General features: G+C 39.3%; 2 protein-coding genes across 2 annotated transcripts; one reads left to right on the forward strand and one right to left on the reverse strand.

The window, feature by feature from the left end:
• Positions 1-1,020: 1,020 nt before the first annotated feature.
• On the reverse strand, positions 1,021-2,344 carry LOC121431068 (the record flags this gene model as incomplete). Its single annotated transcript, XM_041628541.1, has 1 exon — positions 1,021-2,344. A coding segment is annotated over exon 1 (942 nt), but the record flags the coding sequence as incomplete, so codon positions are not given.
• A 1,938-nt stretch (positions 2,345-4,282) lies between these two features.
• Positions 4,283-11,247, forward strand: LOC121430467. Its single transcript, XM_041627734.1, has 4 exons — positions 4,283-4,471; positions 7,669-7,737; positions 8,736-8,878; positions 11,025-11,247. Exons 2-4 carry the CDS (start codon positions 7,695-7,697, stop codon positions 11,229-11,231), a joined length of 393 nt encoding a protein of 130 aa, XP_041483668.1. The 5' UTR covers positions 4,283-4,471; positions 7,669-7,694; the 3' UTR covers positions 11,232-11,247.
• The last annotated feature ends 5,605 nt before the right edge of the window (positions 11,248-16,852 follow it).

Genomic DNA, 16,852 nt, shown 5'->3' on the forward strand with positions numbered 1-16,852 from the left:
CGCCTGCAATCCTCCGAGGCAGGGCCGCCTGCAAAAAAGAAATCATCCAAATAATGGACAATATTTTGCGACTTCGCAACTTTTCTCGCGCAAAACTCTAAAAAAGTACTAAAACATTCAAAAGTGGAACAAGAAACTGCGCAGCCCATCGGCAAACAACGATCAAAATAGTAACGACCATCTATATACATCCCAAGCAACTCAAAATCTTTTGGGTGAACAGGCAAGAGCCTGAAAGCTGACTTAATGTCAGTCTTTCCCATAAGGGCACCCCGCCCCAATTGCGCCACAATATCTACCGCCGAATCAAAGGACGAATATGTTACTGTACACTGCCCCTCCGGTATGCCATCATTAACTGAATTTCCCCTGGGTGCCGATAAATGTTGAATCATACGGAACTCCCCTGGGGCCTTTTTGGGCACCAACCCCACTGGTGAACACCTCATATTCTCGAAGGGAGGAACAACAAAAGGCCCAACTATCCTACCTAAGTCTATTTCATCCCTCAATTTCTTTTTCAACGTATCCATGTGTTCGAATGCTGATTTCAGGTTTTTAACAACCAATGGGACCCTGTCCCCTTCAAAATGTAATGAAAAACCAAACTTAAAACCATTATACAAGCACTGAGCATGCTCCTGATTAGGATAAGTAGCTAACATGGGCACCAAACGTGCTAACTTAATAGGGGTCGGAGCAATAGACGACACCGCACTAGCCGTAGACCTATTTACTGCCAGCGGGACTGGAACCGGCCCGCCCTTGGCTACACTGCTTAGCCCCATGACCTGTCGCCTGGCAGCGGGAACACTTGTGCTCATAGATGCAAGCTTTGCCTCGCATGCACTTGCCTCTATTAAAGGCAAAGCACACGCCTCGGCTGGGTGTGCCATTGGCTCCGGGTCCCTTTCCTCCGAAGGGAAAAGATTTTCTCGCGCCGTACTCCCCTCTGTAGAACTGATGGCGAGGGGCATGGGGTAAATTGTGGCGCTGCCGCGGACCATTAGAGGCCACCAGCATCAACCACAACTCGGCGTCGACGCTCGCCCAGGATCGCCCGGGTAAACGCGCCTGCTTGCTCCTAAACTGAGTGTCATAGTCACGCCAGCCATAACCTGCAAACGCACGGGCTGCATGCCTTATCAAATCCATATATTTCATGAGCTCCCTGCTCCTTTCAATGTGCTTCTCAGCGTAAATTGAGGCAAATACTAGAAACACCGAAGTCCACTGCTCTACCGACATGATTTTCTTAGCCTTTGATTGAGGTTGAAGTTGCAAACCAAGACCAGATCCCGATTGACACAAACTCAAAGTGGTGTCACCTACACTCAAGGCCCCAAACTCATCACGTGCATTATTATGCTTAAGGAGCACTCCCAAATCTATATATTCACTTGCCCAAATTTTTTCCTTCAGTGAGATAGCCACTTCCACACCTAGTGGGTCGCATGCGCTAATAAATGGTTCCGGTGCCCCCAACACGGCAGAAAGCCTAGGCGCCTGGGGCTCAGATCTCTCAACACCGACCTCCACTAGATCTAGGCCTAGATCTTCGGCTACCCCTGCCGACCGCGCCGGCACTGAAACTGCTGGCTGAGCCTGCCCCGAGCTACCGGTATCCGACTCCTGAGCTACTATCTCATGCCAAGCAATAGATCTGCCCACGGGCGCCTGGCCTTCCCGCCCCACTAGATCTAGATCTAGCTCTGCCATTTTATCACCAACTTTAGACCTAGGCCTACCACTTTTTTCATCAACATCGACAACTTGAGACTGAGAGGGATTTAACTCACCGCTCCTTCCTGGCCCGTTGTTGCCGCCTCCCAGCCCCAGATCCACACTTGCGGGGGTTGACGTCGCCCGTGGACCTCTCGGCCGACCCGGCCGCCTCTTCGGTGTGTCATCTCCCTTCCTCGCACCTGCGGTCGTTATTTTCTTGGCCTTAACCTTTGGCATGATCAACTCGCGAAACTAGAGTTAGACTCGAAGCTCCGTCACTCAGCCCAAGTCCAATGAATCCTGGATGCAATCACCTCCAAAGTTCAATCAAGCGAACCGCCAAGAAAAAATTCAATCCTGAAGTTGCAAACTGAATCTTTTAGGTCCACAAATCGGCACAGCTAACTTAGTCTTAGTTCTACGGCAACAATTCCTGAGGCTGAAGTCTGAAGACAGTAAAAAACTGAAATCAGCGTCTGTATAATCCAATAAAAGTATGAATCCTTTGTGTAGATATCCGGTATAGGTAGCTAGACAAATGTCGAAATATCTGCCACCTAGGCCTAGTTGCCAGTGCCGAAAGAAAATTTTCAAAAAATTTTGTAAGCACGCTTTACACATGCACCGTCATCTCTCTTCATTGAAAGCCAAAACGAAAAATGAAGCATTCCCCGCACTTTTATCCGCGCATAGCTCAACCGCGGCAAATGTCTGGCATTGTGCCCAAATTCTTTGGCGCGGGCGCCAAAAAGCGCTGCCCCGCCCTTTACGGGTCGGGTCACGAGCCCTTTCTCGGGCAACCACGCCCCCTTTCAAAATCAAAACAAACTAAAATGTGTATTTTGCTAGCCCGCTAATAAATCATTTTAAATCGTCAAGCCGTCTTTAAAATCCATTATTTAGGCCTGTGTATCATTTCTCTATTATTTTCATATTCTACGGTATTATATTTGAGTAAAATCTTAGTTTACCGTATTGTATGGCATGGTCATATACAGAGGATTGCATATTCGTAACAATTTTTCGTCTAAACCCACAGAAGTGTGTGTTCATGTATTATATATTTTGCATGTCTTCCGTTGTATTGGTAATTCTATTAAATAACTTGTATACAATTTATTTGCATTTTTGTGGGCTTTCAGTTCCCTTTTCTTACAAAATAATTAATTGTATCAGTGTAACATCTGCCGTGAATAGTAGATTATAAGTGAAATATAATAAAAATATGTTTTCCATATATCAATAAAAGTTTGCTTTTGTGTCATAATGGAAGTGAGTGATTAATGAGCCGGTTGTCAGAAGTGGCATGGTAATACCCCCCCCAAAAAAAGAGGGAGAAAGAAAGAGATACGTAGTGGGCCAAGAAGAAATCGTTGTGTATTACTTTATGTTATTATACATGTTTTTTTATTATATTACATAAGATTTGTTTTTCCTTGCGTTATGAAACATTGGTGATTGGTGCTGATGTTTACCTGATTGCTAAGAAAGCATGATTGCTTGTAAACAAGCAACCAGAGGACCGACGTCTTAAGGTCCTCTACGGGGGACCTGTAGTGAGGATTTACGCCTTACCAAACATGCCAAAGGGCACTAGCGCACCAAGATTATGGAAAGTATGTCGATAACTATTATTATTTTTTATTATTATAATTGCTTTAGCTGCATACGTTAGTTGTTGAAATGTTATTTTTGCATGATATCGGATTATGCCTCTGTTCTGATACAATTTGCCTGCTATGTTTATTATAGTGTTATTTGATTTGTGTATTCATATCTGCAAAAATTGATTTCTCATTTCGTTTCCGAATATCAGGCGCGATAGCTCAGTCGTTAGCGGGGGATTCGTATTCCGGTGACCCGGGTTCGATTCCCACTTGGTGCGTTAGTGCCCTTTGGTAAGGCATTAATCCTCAGTACCAGGTCCTTCGGAGAGGACCTTAAGCCGTCGGTCCTCTGGTTGCTTGCTTATAAGCATTCATGCTTTCTTAGCAATCAGGTATTACCACCACCAATATGCAATGATGACGCAATGCACATGTAAACAAACATCGGCATTTCTTCCAACACTTCACTTTGTTTGCATATCATAATTGTAAATTTCAAAGCTGGAAAATTAAATATTTAGATAGGGATACATGTATTGTACTTCGTATAAATTATGGTTATAAACGTGCATTTCTACCATAATTATTCAGCACAAACTCGCGCTCGAGTTTGATGAATCTATCAATTCATCATTTACGAAATGAGAAGTCAATTTTGACAACATTTTGTTACTATGTATCATTGTGGCTTCGTAAAGTTAGCCAACGCCGGTACCTTTTCTGTTGAAGGCCACCTTCACGACAGCAAGTTCAGCAATACAAACCCGAGTTTTCATTTCCTAGTGTTGGCATGTTAGGGTTGTAGTTTTGATCCGTTGCTAAGCGCCCTTCATTTCACAATCGATAAGTAACTGACCAATTACCCCCACTGGGGGTTAAAAACTGCCCATGCATGGCTTCAAGCTGAAGCTTTCTAAATGGATGGATGCACTTAGCGCGATGACAAAAAGGAAAAATATTATGACAATAATATTTCATTTAATATGACATTGTTCCTTTTTTCAATCAATTCAATCCATTCAAGTGGAAGGTGGCCATGGTGGCAACGGGCATTGGCGCTTTCGAAATCATTCTGAATCGAGACTTTCATCAAACATAGACATTCGTTCACCCGTTCAACTTCAGCGTGAGTTTAATAGGTAAGAGTTGGAAACTTTTCGAGTTTTCATTTTGATATATAACTTTGCATCTTTTTCGTTTTAATGAAGGATTTCAGTTGGAAATCGTGTTTTATATATTTCAATAATAGTTTATTAATGCTGGTTAACCGTTTCTCCGTTGTTGTTTTTTTTTGTGGTGGTGGGGGTGCATGTACACTGTGTAAGCAATCCCCATGACAACGATCCGCGCTCTTGTTTTCATTGAAGTTTGTTCTTTTTTTTCTTTACTAACGATGGCCGTTTGGCAAAAGACTATTTTAACAAGTTTCTTTAAAAGCCTTTCCTACATAAACTAATGTCATGGAGCATGTTGCATGAAACGTTGACCATAAAAGATTCTGGAAAACAAAGATTATACAATCTGACATTGACATTTTAGTCAAGTCAATCTTGACGTTCATATCCCATAACCAATATCATGATAGAGTGGGCATTAACGGAAAGACAAAACATTTAACACATTCAAAAACTGGATTTTATTTCTATTTTTTGCCGGTCTTTCTTTTTCTTCTTTTCCGATGAATGCAGTCCTTTTTGTAGAGTCGCACTTGACCGAGGCCGCTATCCAGAAGCGTACGCAGGATTTTGGAAGGGGAGGGGGGGGGGGATTCAAGGTGAACGAAATGTTGACAACCAAAAAAGGGCAGGGGGGTCTTCACGACTTCACCACAAATTTTAGATCGTAAAAAAAACCTTCAGAAAAACTTTAGGAAAAGTGTGTGTGTGTGGGGGGGTGCTTTGAACAAAATTGAAAGGGGTTTGGACACCTGTACCACCCTCCCTCCCCTGCATACGCCACTCCCGCAGTCACAAAAACACAATGTTATCAATGTGTTAAATGTCAATTCCGTTTTCTGCAGCGGGTCTCTGATCTATGGTGGCCCTGAAGGGACATCGCATATAGACCAAATCGCGAATATTCACGACGAAATCGGCGACAAAATTCACGACATCGCCAATTTCGTCGCAAATTTGAATATCGACGACGAAATTCGCGACATCGTGAATTTCGTCGCCAATTTCGTCGTGAATTTGTTTTTCTTGCCTGGGCGGTATGCGGCCGGGTTGAAACCAACTCGCCTGCTACACGATGTCGCGAATTTCGTCGCCAATTTCGTCGTGAATTTCAAATTCACGACGAAATTGGCGACGTCGTGAATAATTCGCGACGAAATTCACGATGTCGTGAATTTCGTCGCCAATTTCGTCGTGAATATTCGCGATTTGGTCTATATGCGATGTCCCTTCAGGGCCACCATACTGATCGTCATTAGGTTGTAGGTATGATCAAGGAGATAACGGTGATAATGGGTATACACGACGCAGACATGGCCAGCAGAGGCGTTATAAGTCATTTGTGCTAGGCCGGCTTCCTTGTTATATTTTGCGCTCTGATATCAAGATTATCTGGCGGGTGTTTCATAAAGCTGTTCGTAAGTTAAAAGCGACTTCAAGAACGACTGGTGATCCTTTCTTGTGGTAAATGGTATATTCATTGGCCATGGTTTAACGCGTAGGAAAGGTTCACCAGTCGTTTTAAAAGTCGCTCTTATCCTACGAACAGCTTTATGAAACGGCCCCCAGAATGGGCGGTCGCTCGCTGATTGGCTATTTAGAATATTGTACAGATCAGTGGTTTGCTCACAACTCACATGTTTTTATCATGGAGCTATTAAACTTCGACACGGCTTGTTACTAGGGGCGCAAATCTCTCCCAAAAGGTAGGGGGACAAGGGGCTGGAAAATGTGACAAGCAAAAAAAAAATTATCTTCCCAAAATAAAGGTCATCTCGTCCTAAAATCCATGTTTGATTTCGATTTTGAATGATGTATGAAAATACCATCATAAAAGACAAAAAATATAGTAGGGGGACATTTGATATTGTGTCCCCCCTACTATTTTGAGTAGGGAGGGTACGTCCCGCTGTCCCCCTGGGATTTCCGCACGTGCTTGTTTCGTCTGCGTTCGCGGAGCGGGGGTGGCTGCACCCTTTCGAGAAAACCGGGGGAGCTTTTCTCGAAAGGGTAGCTGAGCAGTCTCTTGTACCAGAGAGAATGGTGAAATATATTTTTTTCTGAACATTATCTCATATTTTTAATTAGTTTTTTTTGTAAGATAAAAATGTCTAAATTTGTGCTCGTTTACAACTTTTTCTAAAATAATTTTGCCCGATATGTCATATCTAGCCCCTTAAAAATCTTTGGCTCATTCCGCCACTAATTTGTTTCATCACACTTCTATGCAAATGCTAATTTATTCAGATTAGAATACACTATTTCTCATAATTCCATTGTATATAGCTTTGTAGAATTGTTGGGGTCTAGAATTACTTCATTAATATGCAATTTTATTCAAAATTACAAAAAAAAACTGCCAGCTCTCTTCTTTTTCTCCTAATTATCAGGGGCGTAATGACCCCAAAATTTTGAGGGGTTCAGATATGTCATATCGGGCAAAATTCAATAAAAGTTGTGAGCGAGCAAGAAAGAGAAGAGGCTAATTATCTCTGCATTTGAGAAAATGTTTGGTTTACTTTCTGATAAATTTCTTTCATATTCATTTCTTTTGCTCAAATACTATGTTTACATTTGTAAATTTCAGAGCAAACCACCTAACTTTGAAGGTTATAAAAATGTTATGTAAAAAACAGCAAACATCTTGAATATCATATTGCGAAGAAAAATAGCACTCTTTCTTGTCATTTCAAAAAGTGGAGATTCCAATTGTGATCACCCCTATATTGCATGTGCTTTTAGAAAAAAATAATCCAGTGAATGAGCAAATTTTTATGTAAAATTTAATATTGGGACATGTGTGACTGCTTCATTTTGATAATTCAAAAATTTGATTTCTTTTATCTACAAAATCATACATAATCATAAGTGATTAGAGCTGATGTAAAATTGCATATAAAAAGGCTGCCCTTTATTTTTTTTCTTTTATTTCCTTTTTTGTTTTGTTTTGCTTAATGATATAATATTTTGTAAATGTTTCGATTGCTTGTGATTGTTTATGATTTGTTTTGATTTGTTTAATGTTTAATAAAAACATATCAAAAAAGTTTCGAGAAGGAGAGAAGAAAAAGAACAAGAGAAGCAAAGGGAAAGGAGAAGATTGCTTGGAAAGAAAAAGTACGTTGGACAGATTTTGCAACTGTTTAATTTTTTTTCTGCAGGTAGAACAACCAAACTCACCCTCACCATGAAGACCCTCATTACTTTGTTCATTCTTGCAGCTTGTATAGGTAAATGAAAAAAAATACGAATCAATTTAAAGTTAGATATAATTCTCATGAGATTAAATAGTTCCGAAAGTGATTGAAAATATTAATTATAACTTGCTTCAATTTTATTTGAACGTTGAATGGTTTCTAGAAGGGGTTCATCCGACTTAAATAATATGATTCAAGCAGATATAGTAAGAACAAACAAACAAAATAGAAATGTCACCAAAATCGGACAAGGAAAGGCGAACTTATCACAATTTTAAAGCTTTGCATTATGTCGGTGAACAAGTTCTCTGTGTGCATGTCTTTTTATTGATTTCATCAACTTAAAACGGTGTAGTTAGTAAGGAAAAATACTTAAGAAATGAGGCTACTGGTCGATCAATTCAAAGTCTAATTTAAAGGTTGTTGGACAAGATGAAACATAATTATGTCTTTGACATGCAAGACTAGTATTTTGATTTGTTTAGAAAAAAAAGATTCAGAGAAAAAAAGGAACATTTCATAAAAGTCTGACACGAAATAAAGTTATGCCGACTATTTATAAAGCTTTGCGTTATCGGCAAACCACTTCGTTGCATGTATTTTTATTGATTGTTTTTATAGCCATCACAAAATAGTAGAGTTTATTGTGGAAATATAACTATCAGGAGCGGATTTATCTTTTTATCAACAGAGGGGTTGGGGGGGTGACCACGGCCCTGGGAACAATTTTTGTTGTAGGGGTGCTAGTGTAAATTTGAGGTCGGGAGTTAAAACCCCGGCCGTATGGCAAGCCGTGTTAGAACAATAAAAATACGTTAAAAATTGGAGTTCCTGGCTTCCTGCTGCCCTGTTATGCGGTCAACAACAATTCAAGGGATAGAGCTACGTTGATCTGTCCATCCTTGATCTGGTACTGCACACGCACAGTGGCTGTTGGGCAAAATAATTTTCGGCGTATTTCTATTCAAGATTTCATTTCGAACAATAAAATATGGATTTTCATTTTCATATTTTTGTTTTTCATTTTGCAGCTCCCCTGTACGCACTGGATTGCTACTCTTGTCGTTACGATGCCGAAGTCAGCGGCGGATCTGTCTGTCAAGATAAGATTGATAATTCTACGTTGGTCTCCAGCAGTGAGGTGTCAACGGAAACTTGCACAGGACAATGCTCGGTGAGTTTTTTTTTTATTTCGGTATGTCTTTTTTCATCTATTTTTTAATACATTAGCTCCGGCGACAATTACTCCGTTTAAAATCCCTTGCACTATAACGGAACTAAAGATCACCCTAAGCCATGTTACAACCGATAATGTCGCACCAACGCATAATGTCGCAGTTTGCGAAATTATGCCAAGAGCGTCCGACGCATAATGTCGCAGTCAACGCATAATACATTATGCTTTTGTGCGACATTATCGGTTGTAACAAGCTTAAAACCCTATTGCAACCCTAACAACAACCCTATATCTAAGACGGAGTAAAGCCAGGAGCAATTGTCGTGTCACCGGCTATTGTAGAGTAGCAAAGTGATGACGTCACAATTCTCTCTCCTTTTTAAGCATATCAGCGTAATTATCATGCCTCAGCAGGAAACGTTAAAAAAACCACGCAATTACAAAATTTTAGTGGGAATCTGTCCATCGGGGCTTTATATGATTATGAACTCATGAATACATAATTAGCCCCATTGATGTCAGTGTATAATTAGTCTGGCTCCTAACATTTAGAACCAGGCCAGTGATTGATTTCAATGGGGCTGATTATATATTCATAAAGTCATACCCATACAAGGCCCCTATTGGCCGGCTCCCATCAAGTTTGGGTTGTGGAGGTGTTTCATCACGCTCAACCAAAGTATGGTAATAAAAACGCTGACTCACAAAATGGGAAAATTGGTAACGTCACACTCTGGTACCCTATAATATTTTATTTTCTGCCAGGTTTTTAAAGCATACCCCCCCCCCCCTCCCACCTTTCCTTCACTGACCAATCTAAGTATAATCTAAGACTGCCTAATATACAGTGCATATCAAAAAAAAAAGTTTACACATTGAAAAAATCCTGTAAAATTATAGATTTGTAATATCCTGAAGATTTTTCCACATTTTAACATTGGTACAGATCCATTTAAGCAAATGACGATATAACTATCGAAAAATATTTCCGCTTGAGTGAGTACTACTTACATTTGAAAAGTTAGTGAAAAAATGATTTGCGCAGAACTTTGAAATAGCTATGCGAATAAAAGTAAACCTTTATCATGAAGAGCACGTAGAATTTAGCAAGTAAAATTGATTTGAAGATATCTTGGACCTCTTTTAACTTGTTTCCTTGCCCAATACACTTCGAAGAGTGCATTGCGCCCTGCCCCACTCCCCACTCACCAAGGCCATCAAGACGACATTTGATTTACACTGAGCTGTGATTTGCATAACATGAATTAGGCTTCATTTCATTTTGTTAATCATTGTCAAGCTTGGAAAAAGTGTGGAGGAACAAGTATTAAATAAAAAAAGTCGACCCACTTTCAATAATAAAAACTTAGTGAACATGTGCTGGAGATGTCTGATGTAAACTTTTGTTCCGATTCAGTTGTGTCCTCAGATCCAGCTGGCACAAAAAGGGTAAAAGTTGTGCTTACTAAGTGTTGAAATTTTAATTTGGGTGGCAAATTTGTTTAAAAATGCTTGAATGTATCTGTTTTATCTTAATTGACTAAAAGTGCAAGGGAAATGTAGGAAAAATGTATCGCAGCGTAAGTTTGATTTCGCCCTTTCCCATTGACACTGTGTGAAAACGAGCATTTCTGCGCAAACAGATTTTTGCGAGCTTTACAAAAATGGACAGTGCTCACTCAAGTGTAACATTCTGTCAAAACTTTTACTTTCATTGGATAGATGAGACCCAAACCCAAGATTATATGTGAAAAAATTACCCACATGTTGTATATTTTTAAATTCCCAGAGCTTTTTCAAAGTGTAAACTTTTTGATACGCACTGTAGTATATTGTTACTATGGCAACACTATTTCCGACACATGCAAAAACATGTCCAGCACATCTTCACCTCAATGTCAAGCATCGACGCTCGTACTGTAGCTGGGATCCTTAAAAAGGCTAAACATGTGTATAAAAGGTCACTCCAAAATCTCAGTATAGGCCTTCGCATAAAAGAATACGATTTCTGTATGACATCGTAAGATCTTTGCACGATAAGATCGGTCGCACGGTCCTGTACAATATCCTCTCTGCTTTCTGTACCGTCCATGGTATAGTCCTGATATCTTTATATGTTCTTTATCTCATTTTTCATATGCAGAAATCCGTCTTCAAGGTCGGCAACGAAGTGACCTCCTTGCAACGAAGCTGCGTAGCTGCATGCTCCACTGGGTGTGTCACGCTCTTTAGCCTCAAGACGTGCACATACTGCTGCAGTGCAGATTACTGCAACAGCGCCACCAACGTTCAAATGAGCATCATTGCCATGATGGTCGCTCTTCTCCTCTCCCTTGGAATTTTACGATGAGATGATGACATCAGATTGTGTGGGGGGGGGGGGATTGAATTTTGTTAGACTAAAAGTTTAAGTGCACAATGGCAGTCCACACTCTTCAGATACAGATTACTGCAACAGCGCCACCAACGTTCAAATGAGCATCATTTCCATGATGGCCGCTCTAATTTCTCCTCGCCCTTGAAATTTCACGATGAGAGGATGATATCAGATTTCGGGTGGGGGATGTAATTTGTTAACATAAAAGTTTAAATGCAGTGGCAGTCCAAACTCTTCCGTTCTTACAGTAGGCCTAAATTTTTCTCCATGTCATTCCCGGTTTGGGGATCCTGGTATTAAATGCTGAAGTCGGAGCCTTAAGATGGACACCTCCTTTGTTACAGAGTCTGACCACTGCACTGTCAGGCAAACACAGAGAAAAAATAGCGCCACAAAGAGCTCAGCTGCAACCACTGTTGGTCAAACTCTGTAGGTGGGGGCTTTTTCAATGGAAGACGATCGACGGCAAATAATTTAGGTACACTGATTTAGATTAAGGTCTAGAAAAACACACTTCCTTTTTGGGAATAATATTTCTTGATGCAAAATATACGAGCCTTGTATATGATTTTTACCATTTTTATAAGACAGTGTATTTTCATAGGAATATGAGTTTTATATTCATTGTAAATATTCATCGATTTTTCTATCATTTGTTTTAATGAAATTATTATTATGAAGAAAATGATAATAAGAAATGTCTCAGTATCTAAATATGATTCTTATCTTGATAAGATCATTACTGTGCTACTACTTCTTCCAAAAAAAAATAATGAAAGAGTGTAAGTCCCGGGGGGGGGGGGCACTCAGTATGTAATGCATGAGTGGGTATGTGCCGCGGAGGGGACCCCCATTTTTACAATCAAATTTCCGTTCCAAGGCATATCATGTTTGACTTATTGAGAAAAAGAACAAAGAAAGCCGCTCCAAAGCATATAGCATTTTATTTTTATCGAGAAAACACTAAAGAAATCCGTTCCAAAGCTCCGTATATTTTTTCGTTACGCCGTTCCGGTCGCATTGATCTGCTACAAGGAGCTGCACTTTTGGTGAAAAGCAGCCGCAGAGCGCTGTACGACCATCGCCTCTGCGCGAGCGCACCCGGCGGAGGCCACGCTAGCTGCATCATGCAGGCATGCCCGTTCCATAGGGATGCAAACGCACTCATCACACGCTGACCTAATATACATTTTAAGGACAATGCCATAAAACGGATATGTATCTCACTGATCAAATAATGCGAAGCGCGAGCTCAATTTGTTTTATATTCAGAACTATAAAGGGACTTTTTAAACAATTTTTTCGTTATGATACGTACCTGTCCGAAGCGCAAGCTGAAATTTTCGTACATATTGACCCCAAACAGGCATATTTTAATGACTATTTTTTTAAGGAATCCATTAAGATCTAATCGAGTGCCGAATACTTGCTGATTTTGTTAGAATTACATCTAAACACATGAATTACTTGTTGTAGTCATTGTAATCATGATTATCATACGCATCTCACAAATCAAATATTGCGAGTGCAAAGCAGGAGCTGAAAAGTTAGGAAATTCAGACCTGAAGAGTGGGCATTCTAAGGCTTGTTTGTAGGAATTCACCAAGACCAAACGTATTTCACTAACCAAATTATGCAAGCGCGAAGCGCGAGCTGAAAATTTTTGATATTCAGACCAGAGAAAATGATTAATTTTAAGAATTCATGAAGATCAGACATATCTCACCAATCAAACGACAGGAAGAAGTGCGAGGAAATATATTTAGTGTATATTGACTTGAAAACGGAAGGTTTAGCACAACAGGATTATATATCTCGTTAAACAGACAATATGAGCACCAGGAACAATGAAGGCATAGGCCCTGAGCAAATTGTTTCATGAAGATATGAGAAAAAAATGTTTCTTATGTAATACGACATAACATAGTTATTATAGAATATGATATTATAATGAACAGTATTTTTTCTTTCCCACTACGTTTCTCTTCCTTTCTCCCTCTTTTTCTCCTTTTCCCCGTTTTTTTTTTTTTTTGGGGGGGGGCAGCCGATGGGGGGAGGCACGTGCCCCCATGCCCATGCAATCGGCCCCATGCTTCTTGAACTCGCCCCATTTGTGTAACGCCCAGGGGGGTCGCTTCCATTGACGGGTGAATACCAGGCGCGACCATGGGGTTTCGAAAAGCACCGTCATAATGAGGTAGGGTCACGGGCAGCCTTCTCTCCCCAAAGGCTAGAGGGGCCAGGGGCGAATCAAAGATCTTCCCCGGAAAATTTGACTTGCCAAAAATGGGAAAAAAGGTTATCACTCTCAAAGGGGATGGGGCATGCTTTCATTTCCATCATAAAAGATCACAAATAGTGGGGGACATTTGATATTGTACCCCACCCCTGGGTTTTCCGTCCATGGGTAGGATGAATTGCTAACTATCATTTTATGAGTGAAAGTGTTCTTTTTCGGCCCCCCCCCAAAAAAAAAATAAATAAAATAAATAAATAAATAAAAATAAATTACTTTATTACAAACATCCATATTTGTTTCTCTTTGCCCATATACCATTGATCAGATTTGTAATGCTCACGAAGTTTCCTTTCATCTGCTAAGGGGATTCAATAATTTTATCAAGGTGACTTTGGTATGCAAATTTATTTTGGTTTTTTTTACCTTAATTTTTTGATAAATCATTATTGATTAATAATCGTATGATTTTTAAGCAGGTGCATTATCATATTTAGCTGTAAAATAAGGCCCGAAAGGCCTGAATACGAGCAATACAACTCAAAGAGTTGCATGTCATGTGTACCAATTCCGCCATCCCCAAGAACCCTTGTTTTATTTTGTCGACAAAATGACTCCAATTTATATGCATATATAGGCTTAATCACCCCTAAATCAGCCAATACTCAGCTTCCAAATTCACAATAATACAGCTCCATGAATTGTTCCTCTGCGAGAATTGTTTACCGCTAATAACAATTAATTAATTGAAATACATTGATTGTTGGATTATTATACAACTTACATGTACTTCAACCACCTCTCGCCGTTATCTGTCCCGCCTGTATAGCAATGCGAGACCGTGGTGGCTATAAATAATCACGTAATTCAGGCGAGAATGCCAGAGGCATTTTACTCTTGAAATAAAGGTTCTACAAAATACAAATTACTTACACAAAAAAATATATATATTTTGTTGGGAACTGCATGGATGAACTAAGTTGTGATGTCACAGTAAAGGTGTCATCGGCCACATGCGGCCAGTCGAGTAATTTTAAAAACAAATTTCAATAAAAGTTGCAACATTTACAGTTTTCGATTTGGGTTCGAATCCAGGCCACCACTGCAACCAGTTGTGGGTTTTTTTTAAGGGACAAGTCCACCAGAACAAAAAGTTGACCAGAAAGAACAGAGAAAAATCAAATAAGCATAACGCTGAAGATTTCATCAAAATCGGATGAAACATAAGAAAGTTATGACATTTTCTTATTTTGCTTAATTTTACAAAACATCTATATGCACATCACGGCCGGTATGCAAATGAGGGAACTGATGACATCACTCACTCACTATTTCTTTGTATTTCATTGTATGAAATCTGAAATATTCTAAATTTCTCCCCCATTAATTGTCCTGTGAGACAAAAAGTTTATTTCTCCTTGAACACGTTTAACATTTTATGGTTCAGTTAAGTTGGTTCTAATTACTGTCAAATTTGAAAAAATATTGAATATATTGTATAATCAAACAATAAGAAACAAAAGAAATAGTGAGTGAGGGACATCATCGATCCTCGGAATTGCAATTTGATTAAATTATGCATATAACTATGTATTTTGTGAAAAATAAGCTTTCGTATGTCATAACTTTCTTATTCCTTTTGTAGGTCTGAAAATCCTAAATTTTCAGCACTTGATTTGCTCTCGCGTTATTTGATCGATGAGATACATATCCTTCTAATGGCATGGTCCCTAAAATTTCCCTATTAGATCAGTATTAAGCGCACTTCGCGCGCCCATAAGTGACTCAAAATTTTCGATGGTGCCCCGATGCCGCGAACCACGGTACGCCACAGTACTGCTGACATACAATTGAAAACGGATGCATGCGTGTGTGTTGGTGTGAGACTAGGGGTGGGGTTAAGACAAGAAAACAAAGTGGGAATGTGGGATACAAGAAAGAGAGAGAGAACAAAATAGAAGGTAACAGGGGTAAGTGACAGAGAGAGAGAGATCGAAAAAAAAAATAAGATAGAGAAAGAAAGAAAAGAAGGAAGGAAGGGAGAAAGAAAGAAAGAAAGAAATGGCCCATGTCCCATGATATTCTTGTGTTTGAATGAGTCGGGCGACGGAGGGGAGGGGTGCTCACAATCTTCACTTTAAGCTAAAATAAAGTGAACAATATCCAATAATTTTCAAATCATGTTTCTCCAACATAATTATGGCGGATATGAATGCTATACATGCAAGTGTTTATTGTTCGAAATCCACCATCTACATGCATGACGCGTGGGAAAAATACTTTGGTATGATCGGATTTCATGTGTGTTATTGTCAAAAGGAAACCAAGGTCCTCATGTTTTGGATGCACATAATTATACAAAACCAAACACTGCAGTTATAATTCCTAATAATACATCAGCAAAAGGGAAGTGCGATAGATATAATCAGCAATCATACCGTACATGATGATGCGCATATTCATTACTCCAAAAAATCATGGATCTACGGATGCTTCTACTTTTTGCTGGCGTTTCTATTTGGCTTCATTCTGGAACTTGCACGGGTAATAAAAATTACATTGTTTTGTTGTTGTTGTTGTTGTTGATGATGATGACTGTCATTCTGTGTTATAATGTGCGTCGTGTAATACCTTAGAGTTCCATGTTTCAAGAATCAATGAGTTGACAGCATTTTGCTAGCCGATCAGCACACCCTCGTGTGCCTGTCCCGATGATATACTCTGACGCTACATTTATGTAGCAAAACCATGAAACATGGAACGGAACTTTGGTTTCCCCCAAATAATTAAAATCTATAGTTCTACCGATTTTTATTATCATGGTTTCTTTAATTTGCGAACCATATTGCAATAATGTGTATTAATGACATGATCCTGGGAAGCGGGGTGTTATGTGTATTATTCTCCATAGGCAGCACCCCCAGGTATGGAAGATGTGTAAAAATGGGAAAATGTTACCAAAATGACGTTCATTTTGTAGCGAAATAATTTTTTTCCTTTCTTTTCAAATTTCTCAGGACCATTTTGTTGTGAAAACTTTTTATTTTAATTTTTGCTTTTTACATTTATATTCAAGTTCAAGTTTTATTTTCCATTTCCATTATAAACATTACAAGCAAATACAAATCAAACATACATTATAAATATAAACAAAAACAAATGAAATATGATAACAATGATTACAAATCAATTACAAGTTACAAAATATTTGTAGAATAGTTTTAACAGAATCTGATATGGAAATGAGGGGATCCACTAAAAAGCAAGCTTGTAGAGCGTGGATCCCCTAAGAAAGTATATTAAACATTGGAGAAATGGGACTCATTCGCAGGTGTAAATACAATACGTTAAAATAGAA

The sequence above is a fragment of the Lytechinus variegatus genome, chromosome 17 (genome assembly GCF_018143015.1).
Source record: "Lytechinus variegatus isolate NC3 chromosome 17, Lvar_3.0, whole genome shotgun sequence".
Lineage (NCBI taxonomy): Eukaryota > Metazoa > Echinodermata > Echinoidea > Temnopleuroida > Toxopneustidae > Lytechinus > Lytechinus variegatus.